General features: G+C 40.3%; 1 protein-coding gene across 1 annotated transcript; it reads left to right on the top strand.

The window, feature by feature from the left end:
- Positions 1 to 1,885: 1,885 nt before the first annotated feature.
- LOC146479610 (uncharacterized) lies at positions 1,886 to 10,734 on the top strand. Its single transcript, XM_085110459.1, has 5 exons — positions 1,886 to 2,044; positions 6,495 to 7,426; positions 7,834 to 7,985; positions 8,546 to 8,754; positions 9,614 to 10,734. Exons 1-5 carry the CDS (start codon positions 1,996 to 1,998, stop codon positions 9,916 to 9,918), a joined length of 1,647 nt encoding a protein of 548 aa, XP_084966585.1. The 5' UTR covers positions 1,886 to 1,995; the 3' UTR covers positions 9,919 to 10,734.
- Positions 10,735 to 12,461: the final 1,727 nt, after the last annotated feature.

Here is a 12,461-nt window from a genome sequence, read left to right as displayed (position 1 = left end):
TCATTTTATATTTTCCTTCAGGTGCTCTACTGAAGAGTAATTTTATATTAGAAAAGAGGCTCTTAGTCTATATTTGAGTAGTTTTGATCAACATACAACAAAATCTCTGTGACAGTGTCCCTTTAAGAAGGCTCTACAGCGATATGGGATGAGAGTAAGAAAACGTTTTGAGCTCTGTAGGATAGGAAGGACGCCGATCTCTGGTCGGGTCATCTCACCACCACCCCTAAGCTCACCCCCTTACCGTTTTTCGGACTTTTCCTGGCCCTCTTAGTACACCCATTACCGCAGACTAGACTAATTTAGGCTAAATCAGCTCAATTACTATAGCCTACATTTTGAACATCTTGGACCGTCTGGTGGCTATACCCATGCATGCTGTAGTATGATTCGGTAGTTTAATTATTATTATTATTTTTTTTTATTTGTTTTGAGCTCCCCGCGTCACCCAGTGTGTAACATAAAAACACTTCATCCGGGCACTGCCAGGGTTTATTATTCCACTATTATGTCATTTCCCCACATAAGGGAAGAGAACGCGCAAAATACATATATCTTATTCGATGGTATTACGTATAATGAGGCGCGGATATTTTGCGAGTTGCGTTGTATCTTTTACGAGCATTGAGCAATGAGCAAAATGTCCCCGCGTATTATTTGCAAAACAATTTATTATTCCACTACGAAAAGATTTTGTTATTTTGGCTTCTCTTTTCTGGTAAGAGTGCTAGTATTGAAATACACTCGGCATTTTCTGTCTATCAATACATTGCGTGTGCAAATGACGTAAACAACACACAAAGCCATTGAAATGTCTTTGTCCGTATTCGCTCTGTTGTAAACCGGTCAAACCGCTACACTTGAGTGTATTACGGTGTTTTTATTCTTTTCAGAACGCCCGGCAGACCTCTTTGGACATATTTCAGAGGGCCTGTTTGGACGGAAGCGGGTCCCAAGATTTTTCATCTTCTCATGCTCCTGGCAGAACATAATGATTAACGATAAATTGGTGGCGTAGAATTTTCAGATTTTGAGAAATGGAACTTTTTTAAGTTGCTTTCGTAGCAGAAAAAAAAGCAAGATTGGCTCTAATTAGTACTTCCCCTTGAGAAAGCGCACGCGTCACAACTGACGTCATTTGTTTGTCTGTACCGTTTATAGACAATAAAATAGCTATAAGCCAATCAGCGCGCGGGAATTTTGACATTTTACTTAGCAAGGACCACTTCCACAAACAGGAGCCAGATCTTCTTTGAGATCAGGATTAGCAATGGACTAAATAAAACAAAGGTGGTGCCGGTGAAACTCAACCTTTCGCATTTTCATTGTGTCATGCATATTTATAGAACTTCTTTGTGTTTTTGACCGTTGTTGCACAGGCAGACCACCCTCTGTTTGTGTGGTGTTTGCAACTTGAGACTTTATATTCACGCGACACGATCGGTTGAAATGTTTACTGAGTAGAGATATTTAAAGTCGCCTTTTAACCTTTATGTTGAAATAAAGTTTCAAGGAAATGTTGATTGAGTTTTTTTTTGCCATTCCAAGCCGTAGAAACCCTTCTCTGGCGCGTTTTATACTGTTCAACAGTGTTCATGTTGCCGGCCGAAGGCCGGTACTAGAGAAAGAGAGTTAACATTCTTTTGTTGGTATTCAAATTAGCCCTTCTCGTTTACCTTGAACGAGGCAAGAAGCGCAAAGAAAATAATTTTAAAATGAAAGCCATTTTGAAATAAGAACAGGTTTTATTTTCTGTGAGAGAGAAGAGGGACATACACTGCTCGTTTCCCCAGAACAGCGCCTGGACACTTGACAGAACAGGTTTTTTCAATTCATGCGTTCTGTCAAACACGTCATTTCCGTTGATACTTGATCTTAGCACGAGGTCACGTCTATCAACGCCAGTCATACTTTATTAAAACTAGGGTATAAAGTCCTTTTCTTCAGTTGCAGTAAACAAGCGCTGGTGAAGGACTCTAAAAGCGTGGATTCAAGATGAAGCTTGCTGTAGTTGTCCTTGTGATTTGCGTGGCTATCCCACATGGTAAGCATTTAACGTTACTATCTGTTTCTTTCGCCTCCTTCCCTCTTGAAGACAACAACTTAAAATAGGTCATACGTTTTCAACCTCTAATCCCAACATCAATTCGTTGCGCACACATTATTTTCTCGTCATGGCACATTTCAAGAGGTTTATGTTGGGTTAAAACCGAATTGTCCCGTTTTCGAAGCATGGAAATGTTAACTTGGATCATTAGAATTCATCGACTGATAATCCTGTCTGTTTTTGATGGAGTAAAATGTAGAGATGGGTTTTGACGCAACAAGATCAGCGAGAAATGTGAGCCTCTAGCGGGTTTTGCTTACGCTTGAGGTGAAAAAGTTAGCTTTTTGAAGCGCGCGTTGCTCTGAAGGAAAAGAGACACCCCACTTTGAGCTTGAGATCATGACAAAGTATTTTGCGCGTTTTTTCCTGCTAGTAAATGGTTTGACAAAAGAGGAAAATCTTCAGCACGCAGCAATGATTAGTAAACTGTTCCAGCGATTGAAATTTTTGTCATTTGATCAACCTACGTGCGATCATGTCTCGTGTTAGCTCGACTTTGGTTAGCGATCTTTAGCAGTTTTCAGCATGCTAATAGTTTTAACAGAAACCTTTATTTCTCTGTCTTGCGTGTCCTCTTCCCACTTTTGAGTGCCTCATCATTGCTTGGTGTAATCAATCCCATTTGAGGAATGTACTTTTTTTTTTTAAAAATCCTCACATGATGTCGGTTCTAAAGTGCATCTTTAAACCAAGTGTCGAGTGTCAGTCGGCGACATCAATAGCCTGTTGTTTGACTCTCGCGCGCGAGAATTAATTGGGCAAACCGAGCGAAACGCCACGAGGAGAAGTATCGTACCAAAGTTAAATTAGAAAAGACCCGTCTGTTGGGCTATAAATTGCTAGACGTTTTTGTTCTGATGGCAGCAAAGCAACAAAAACTGCAATCTTTGCTTCGCGAGTGAAAAACAAAACCCGGAATCCTGGTTTCTCTCCGGCGTAGTTTGCGCGTTCGCTGGTATTTCTCAGTTTGTGAACTGCTCGGTATTGAATCAAAATTTGCTGTTTTGTGAGGGTTTAGAGTGTTTTCTTTCGGTGGATTTAACCTGAAGCACAGACTTCCTTTAGTGAAAAATGTGATCAGATGAAGTGTTATTTCAGTATCACATCATCAACTTCCTTATCTTGTTACGTTTGGATGAAGATGTTTCCTTTGTTGCTTAGGAATTTTATTACGCAATTTCCGTGCTGGTCATGCAGTAAGCGCGAGTTTCTAGCTCTAAAGCTCCGATATATCCCCATTTAAAAGCCATACCAGCACAGTTATAGCGCACCTGCGAAAGAGATCTTATAGTAAGCCATTAATGTGAAATTTAAGTTTTTCAACTAAAAAATGTGTAATTGACTCTCTTATAGGGGTCCTTAAAAAAAACACGATGGACTCTTTAGTAATCAAAACCATTAATCCAAATCAGTCTAGCTTGGTCTGATTCCCCGATTATCTCCCGTTAGGTGAATGCAGCCCTATATCTCTTCTGAAGTTCAATCTGCAGGAAAAAAGCAGTGTTTTTTTTTTTGTCAAATAGCGATAATGAACAAAGAGAAAGAAAGCAGCGCGAAGGAAATAGCCTTACGCAGACGTCGTACGTGCTTTGAGCTCGTCACGCATTTCTCCCCCACGAACATTCCCCGCTCCCGTCGAGTCGAGTGGCATCAAGAATTTGGACTTTGTCCTAAAGGAGCTGTCATGGAGATTTTGCTGTATCTTGGCCAATATTACACAAAAAAATCCCTTCTTAAACGTGAAATCGCCGTTAGAGCACCGGGTGGAAAATATGAAATGATTTGTCCGATTAAGAATAAACTGGAATCAGTTTTTAGCGATTTCTCCAATTTTCAAGTTGCAATCCATTTCCATCCTGGCCGTTCGCAGACAAAACTGATTAATGTTAGTTTCTGTGCACTCGTGGGGTTTTTGCTCACAAAATTGAACCACTATTTCAACGTTTCCATCGATACAAGTATGTTTTTTCGCTATTCAAAGTGACACTTCAAATAGGTGACACTGCTCCTCAAAGCATGGCTAGCTTATTTTAGGCTTTCGGAGTGTGGGATACTAAGGAAAGCTTACGCGCAATGAAAAAAATAATTATGAGCAAAGTAAAGCAGGCGCATTTATCCTCTCCTTTTCCCTCAGAAATTTGTTTCCTGGAACACATCTCTTATTCTGAACAGCTAGCTTGTTTATTCTTGCGGTTGCGTAACTATTTCCGAAAATAGGCGAGTCGTTGGCCTTTCATCCCTTTTTATAAGAACCTTCGAGGGCATCACTTCCCTGCACGTGTATTTTCCTTACCACGGGCGCGCCAGAACTTGCCGCCTTTGAAAACTGTCGCTGCTTTTATGAGACCCCTTACGCCCTTAAAGTGATATAAATCTTGTTGTTCCTTTAAAAAATTATCAGTCCGTGAGATAAGCGAATGATTAAACAGGTTCCACTCTGTGCTGCTATGAAAATTATACGAACCCATCCTCGTAAACAGTTTTGTTTCCCATCGCCCTCTCTTTTATAAAAGTGGGTCGGCGGGTTTAAAAAGCGTATGTGCGGGAATTGAAATTGCTGAAACTACGGTGTTAACAGAAATTTAACGAAATCAATGTTCCTGTTGATGTTTATATACTTGCAGAGAGGAAATTTGAAGACAAAAATGATATGTCTTTCAGCTTTTGTTTTGTGGGACCCAAGTCTAAAACGTAATATTAACTAGATGTTTAATTACATGTGCAAAGCCCTATTATTTTCCCAAGTTGAGGAGAAGGGGACGAGGAGGAAGAGGGGAAGAGTTGAGGAGTTGGTTCATCTGGTTCATCATACATGCAGAACGGAGTTGAAAAACGTTCATGATTTTAATATAAACAAGATAAGATAATTTAAGATAATAGAATGGGAAACGAAATAGTTCATATGTAGATGGCCTGAAGAACATGGAAGAGAATGCAAACCACTACAAAAGCTTATCATATGTTTTCATAGTGCACAATAGATCGCATTTACCTTACGAGATTTCTAATCCAGGAACGCAGAAAAATAACATCTCTTTGTGCTCTCGCTACATAATTGCTTTATCCATGTTTACTGTCTCACGTTGGCGGCGTTGTCTCTAATCCTAAGATGTATGTGCATTCAAGTCGCTAGGAAGAAAAACCATGTATAGTTTTGTATGTATCAGTTTCTGGTCAAGTTGGCGTTCAGAAATTTGCAAAGCACTGTGGGTAAGTTCAAAGTCCAGACTGTAAATTCTTGCTCCCCGTTGGTCGAAAGCTCTTCTGCAAATAATTTTGGATCTCTTTTCACTAAGCAGTTTTCACTGTTACTCGAGTTACAGTTAGCCAAGGTCATACTGATTGTAAAATCTCACAAACAGTCTTAAAATCTTTAAAACTGGATTTGAAACTGTGGTATATACCTGCGCGTCCCAAGCTCCCAGCTTAAGCGAAAATCTGCTTCGCTTAATCCCGAACGTAATCCAGAGAGGGGCTGAAAGTCATCTATTGGAAATTTATAGCTTGCAAAGCACTTTAAATGAGGGCAAAGTACGAGCTGATTGAAACAGAATCACTGGATTTTACCTTGCGAAAATATTATTCATGTAAACATTCCACCGTTTACAGATCAGTGAAACTGATCCTTCAAAGCCTTGATCTTCTTCCGTTAGTTATTTTTACTTAGAATAGATTAAGAAAACAAAAAATGCTTGAGGAAAGTGCTGCTCAATGACTTTCACTTGAATGGTTTACTTTAGGATTTGATCCACAGACTCGAAATTTAGAACCACATTGCACAGTAAAATATACAGCACAACAGGAAAGTACTGCTCAGTAGCTTTCATTTGAATGGTCACACTTAAAGCCTTCATCCACGGACTCAAAAGTTAGAACCAATCCGTACAGCAAAATAAACAGCACCACAGGAAAGTACTGCTTAGTAGGCTTTCATTTGAATGGTCACACTTTAGGATTTCACCCACAGACTCAAAAGTAAGAACCACCTTCTACAGCATAACAAACAGCACCACAGGAAAGTACTGCTCAGTAGCTTTCATTTGAATGGTCACAGGTTAAGGCCTCATCCACAAACTCAAAAGTTAGAACCACTTTATACAGCACGATACACAGGAGAATATTAGTGATTACCTTTCACTTTCAGTAATGCCGCATTTTCGGATTCATCCACAATCTCGAAAGTTTGAACCACCTTGTACAGCATAATAAACAGCACTAAAATGAACGGTAGCACATTAGGATTTCATCTTCAAACTCCAAGGCCCCTTGGATGCTGCTGGTCAAAAGTTTAAGGATCATTCATCCACACATTCAAATTGTTATAATCCATCACGCGCCGATACAAAGTATCCAATAACTACCTCGCTTCTCAATTTTTTGCCAACAGCCCGTGGTTTTTTCGAACTTCCGTCCTTCGAGGGAAACGAAGCTTTTGAAAAAATAAAGAATGCCGGAAGAGAGATGCTAGAAGAGGCAGGAAGACAGGCGGAGACGATGAAGAGCGAAGTGAACAAACGGGTTAAAGAGGCGAAAGAGAACTTGCAAGAAAAAGGAGAAGCTCTACGACAGACTGCACAGCAATATGGTCAATCTATGCAAGAATCCATGGAAACGGCGAAAGGCGAGGTGAACAAACGGGTAAAAGAGGCGAAGGAGACCTTGCAAGAAAGAGGAGAAGCTTTACGACAGACTACACAGGAATATGGTCAATCTATGCAAGAATCTATGGAGAAGGCGAAAAGCGAAGTGAACAAACGGGTAGAAGAGGCGAAAGAGACCTTGCAAGAAAAAGGAGAAGCTTTACGACAGACTGCACAGGAATATGGTCAATCTATGCAAGAATCCATGGAGACGGCGAAGGGCGAGGTAAACAAACGGGTAGAAGAGGCGAAGGAGACCTTGCAAGAAAGAGGAGAAGCTTTACGACAGACTGCACAGGAATATGGTCAATCTATGCAAGAATCCATGGAGACGGCGAGAGGCGAGGTGAACAAACGGGTAGAAGAGGCGAAAGAGACCTTGCAAGAAAAAGGAGAAGCTTTACGACAGACTGCACAGCAATATGGTCAATCACTGCAAGAATCCATGGAAGCCAAAAAAGAAGCTTTGAAGGAGTCCAAGGAGAGGCTGAAAGAAATGTGGCGTGAGATGAAAGAAAACGCTGCCCGCTACCCAGGATCGTGGGAAGAAGGGAAGGGAAAGATGAAGGAAATGTGGCAAGAGCTAAAAAATAAGGTTGACGAGCACAAGGAAGAACTCAAGAAGATGGTGAAGCAGAAGAAGGCTGCCTGGCGTCAAGATTCTGAGGCCGCTGAGCAGGTAGGGAAGTCGTCTATTGCAACGTTAAGCGGAAAGCGTGAAAACAAAGATCAAATGTAACTCGGTGAAATCTGCAAAATTCTGCTCGCAAAACGGATGTCTAGCTATAGCAAGCTGGGAAATTCAGAAGTCGAACAATCTGTGAAAAAGCGCGTTTTGCATCCTCAATTTCCCCTTGAAAATCAGTTTTTTTGAGAAGTTATAGCAAACACTCGTCACAGTGTTTCATCAAAATACCAAAAAACCCTCGAAGTTCGTCAAAAATACTCCGCTACGCGTCGTATTTTTGACTCTCTTCTCGGTGTTTGATATGTGATGAAAGACTGTGTCTCGTATTTGATATGAAAACCTCTCACATTAAGCATTGCAACAGTCATTGGTTAAAACAGTCGTCCTTTCCCTTTAAGAAATGGCAGAAGTTTAAGGAAATGACCGCTGAAAAGCTGGAGCAAGCCAAACAGGAGATCCTCAGCATCGAGGAAAGGCTGAGCAAGAGAATGCCCGAGAGACCTTTGGAAACTGTGAAAGAGTTGAAATCTAGAGTAAAGGATGTTATGAAGTAAGTCAAAAAGAGAATCAAAGAATTTCAAAGTACATGTCTGATACAGTCTCTAAGATTTGCGGTACTCTAAACTTATGTTAAACGGTCACATTTTGCGATTACATTTTACGAGTTACGACCACCTTGTACAGCATAATAACAGTACCACAGGAATGTACTGCTCCGTAGCTTTCATTTGAATGGTCACAATTTAAGATTTCATCCACGGACTCAAAAGTAAGAACCACCTTGGACAGGAAATTACTGCTCAGCAGCTTTTACTTGAATGGCCACACTTTAGGATTTCATCCACAGACTCAAAAATCAGAACCACCTTGTACAGCATAATAAACAGCACCACAGGAAAGTACTGCTCAGTAGGTTTCATTTGAATGGCCACACTTTGGGATTTCACCCACAGACTCAAAATTAAGTTAGAACCACCTTGTACAGCATAATAAACAGCACCACAGGAAAGAACTGGCTAATAAGTTTCATTTGAACGACTTGGCTTTACGATTTTACCCACCGACTTTTTCAGATTTCTAATAATACCTCGACCTTCCTCTTTTTTGCAGAGATTTGAAGGAAACTTTGAAAGTGAAGTTTCACCAACTCAAAGAAAAACTCGTTCCCGAGCCCACGACTGAAGAGGAGACTGGGGAGGAACCAGAGCCCGTGATCCCAGAGGAAACCTCTGCCCTTCCCTCAGAACCGCCAACAGAATTCCATTCTGGCGACGAACAAATGTTGGGAGATAATCAAGGCAAACCTGACGTTGCCGAAGGTATTAGCTTTCATCGACTTACGCCAAATTCACCAGTTTAAAGGGGAAAAGTACACGACGAGCTCTCCGTTATTTTTCTCAGGGATACTAAATTGAGTGAGACTCTCGAGTTTCCTAAGACTTAAGCTAAAGAATCCGAACAGCTCAAATTGTGCCAGCTTACAAAAATTAACCGTTTAGTTTAATAACCCTTTAACATTTTTGGCCTTAATTAACCGTACGATAATCTGATTTTACTCGCAAACACTGCCAGATCCAACGTTTGATAGAAGCGGTTTCTGGCACTGACCCGTAGAAAGAAGTAGTTTCAACGTTCTCTGGCAATTTGTACTAAACTTTGTACTTTCAAGGTAGTTAAATACAAAAAAAAAAGTTAAAAATGCGACGTGTTCATAACTGCCTGTGAAACAAATCATTCATTGCATGCAACCCAGATTTTGCCAATTGTTGTGAAATATCGTGCCATAGATAAGGCTCCCAACTTAAATTCTCAAGCTACAGCCTGGCAAAAATCATTTTCTCCTAGTTTAAGGACAAAAAAGTAGTATATTTGACCTTATAACTTCGCTGGGGTGGGGGGGGGGGGGGGAGGGTCTATCAATGTAAAAAAAAACAGAAATGAATAGAAAGGTCTTTCGCGGTTCTTAAAAACGATGTCTTGCTACAGACAATTCCTATCGTTATAATTATAAATCAACCCAAAAGAAGGGGAACTCAAAAACGTGCAAATAAAAAGAAACTTTTTAGGGGTTAAGTACCCGGAACGATACGTTCTGAAATATTCTCGTTGGGTGCATCTGATTAGTCTGTTTGGTTTCACAAAACTTCATTAAACATCGCTCTGTTGCATTGTATTAAGGTGAGGACGAGGGAGAGGTGGATATTCCTGATAAAGACGACGATGAGGACGATGAAGATCCCGCGGATGAAGATGACGATGAAGACACCGACGGCGAGGAGAGTGAAGAAGATGACGACGATGAAGAAGGTCACGTGTCCAAGGCGATAAACCGCGCCAAGGATTGGATGAAGAAACATCGCAACCCAGTGTTGGGCATGCTGCGCCGCATTAAGAACAACCGAATGAAGCATAAGGCAAGAGAAATGTTCCACAGACTGTGGAAGAACAAACAAAGGGAGGGTCAGGAATCGCCTAATCCTTAGGCTTGCCTCTGCGATTGTTTTTTTCTTTTTTGATTTAATTAACTGAATGTAAAAAAATTGGTATGATTTTTTTTAATGATTTTTAGTTATTCGGATTCAGGTTGCAGCATCTAACTCTTTTAGTGCTTTCTCTAAGTCAACGGAAGACATCTTACGGCTGCGTTCACACTTGGTGTACAAGCACTGTCCCAGGAAAGAAACCTCTGACGAATACCGATGTGAACATGCTGAAGATAGCTGGTAGCGGGTAGAAGTTTGCGACGTTGCCCTCTGCCCCTGTATATGCTTAAGTCGGCACACAATTTTCAGAGATGCTTAGGTACCTTAGTACCGATGTCTCCTCTGATTTGTCAACTAATGTTCAGATTCCGGGCACCGAATATGAACAGACCAGACTATCTCTTCAGCACTAGAATACGAAGGTCAGGCTCCGATTGTGAACGCTAGCGAAAGAGGACATCACACAATTCTTAGAACGGCTCTTTATGTTACATACTGGCCTAAAGTCTCTTTTTACCCTGTCGTGCGCATTTTTTCATGTAGAATTGAAATTAAAAAATTTTCAGCAGTTTGAAAAAGACAAACTTAAACGTTACATTCGAACATAAAAGGGTTAGATTCTAGCTACCAGAATCCGAGTATAAGTTAATTCCGTGTGTTGATCGAAGGTTTCTGTTAAATCGGGTTACTTAAAAGTTCTGTATTGTAGTTTTACGTGGGAAATATTTTTAACTTGTGAAAGTATCTGAATTTGTTTTCTACGATTCTTTTGTTTTAATTTGGGAACAATGAATAAAACATGAAGTTTTCATCGGGCGTTGGTCGCAAGATGTTATTGTATACTGAGTCAATGTTGCCTTACTGTTTAAGGGGCTATGAGGGCTACCTAACGGTTTATTTCGATGGCCTTATCTCTGAAATTCGGATTTAAACGTCAAGAAAAACCTGCAGTTTTATTCGGGAAAAATGTCATTTCAAAATTTTTTCATGGCACTGGAAAACTAATTTCGTTTTCGAAGGGGTAAATATGCCCTTAAAAATACGAAAAAAGGTTGTCTAGCATTTTCGTATAACCGACACCGGCTAGTAAATCCGGGATTAAAATTTCTTTCCCTTAAACTTTCTGCAGCTTGAAATTGTCAGCTAAAGTATCCGAACAGAACATGTCTTCGAATGGCTACAAAACGATCTAGGATCACAGGAGACAAAAACGGTGATCAGCATCAAATTTATCCTTGTAATATCAATGCTTATTCAACACCTGGGGTCATGAGAATTAAGGATATGATCACCCAAGGTGAATTTTATCGCTATATTAATATATTCTTCTCAGTACTTTTAGAAGGGAAGTATGGGATCAAGAAAGGAGAATTTTTTGTTTGATATTAGGAGTTGTTGAGTGCCCCTGGGCTATGCCACCAACTTTAAGTCAGTGTGTTTAGTGTCGCTAAAAACATCTGCAAGACATATTGGAACCAAAGGAAGCGCAAAAATAATGGTTCAGCTTTTGTTTAAAAATAATTTTACTAGCTCCCTTAAACTAGATAAACAAGCAAATGCCTTGGCTTGGAATGAGCAAGATAGAGATCGACTGCAACTTGAAAAAAATTGGTCTAATTTCTCAGATTCTTCCCTCGTGTTTTGGAAAGATCGCTAAAAAGTAACTATGGTTTGTTCAGTCTTTCAGAAAATCACTTGATATCTTTGTCTTGGTGTCTTGTGAGTATTTAAGTTTCGACACAGTTTTTACCCAAACACATAAAACACCTGATGGAATAATCCCGTAACATTTCCTTGAAACTAAAAACACTGAATTTTCAACAATTGAATGTCATTTCATTTCAAGTGCGGAGATTCCCTTAAGAAAAACAGTAGTCTTTCCAAACATTTTACGGGAATTGCAGCTTTCTGCCTTTTAATGTAAACCAAAGTTTATTTTGTGGTGATTTACTTACTCCACCGAAGTATAAAAACTAAATATAAAAAGGGTGGCCGCCTTTTCGCACGCAGAGCGGATTTTATTTTTAATTTTATTTTACCAGAAATTAAAATATGACGAAATGATAAATATTATGTTACGCAGCACTAGTGATACAAATGGGTGAACTGCATGAGAGAATGAACTCTGCAGTGATGGCTTCAAAAGTACTGCCACCACTGCCGAGGTGTAAGAATCTTTTTCTTTTTGCCTCGTACGGTTTCTCATTTATTTTCTGATCTGAGCTAACGCTTACCTCAGGACTTCTAGACTTTCACTGTGTCAATTCCAGCCGTGCCCATTTCCCACCCCCCCGGGCAATAGTGGGGCATGTTCCCACACTGTCCATCCCGGGGGTCGGGCATTACCCTTCCACCCAATTACCCCAGGGCATTTGACCATCTCACTTTTTTCACCCTACAGCATTGTCGCTTCCTTAATGACAAATTCATCGGCAAATACAGTAGTAATATTGAATACGTCTAGATAGGACATAAAATGGGATGCTAGAACTGTAGAATGACCTATTTTCGCACCAACTACGGAAAACAAGACCCAGCTAGGA

This window comes from Pavona decussata, unplaced genomic scaffold (assembly GCF_977016875.1).
Source record: "Pavona decussata unplaced genomic scaffold, jaPavDecu1.1 SCAFFOLD_58, whole genome shotgun sequence".
Lineage (NCBI taxonomy): Eukaryota > Metazoa > Cnidaria > Anthozoa > Scleractinia > Agariciidae > Pavona > Pavona decussata.
This window is presented reverse-complemented; position numbering and strand designations above follow the sequence as displayed.

Bases quoted from the DNA above. Each gene is read 5' to 3' on its own strand.
- LOC146479610 (XM_085110459.1), top strand. From the start codon at position 1,996: ATGAAGCTTGCTGTAGTTGTCCTTGTGATTTGCGTGGCTATCCCACAT. The intron at 7,427-7,833 runs GTAGGGAAGTCG...TTTCCCTTTAAG, and splicing joins ATTCTGAGGCCGCTGAGCAG to AAATGGCAGAAGTTTAAGGA. The intron at 8,755-9,613 runs GTATTAGCTTTC...CATTGTATTAAG, and splicing joins CAAACCTGACGTTGCCGAAG to GTGAGGACGAGGGAGAGGTG.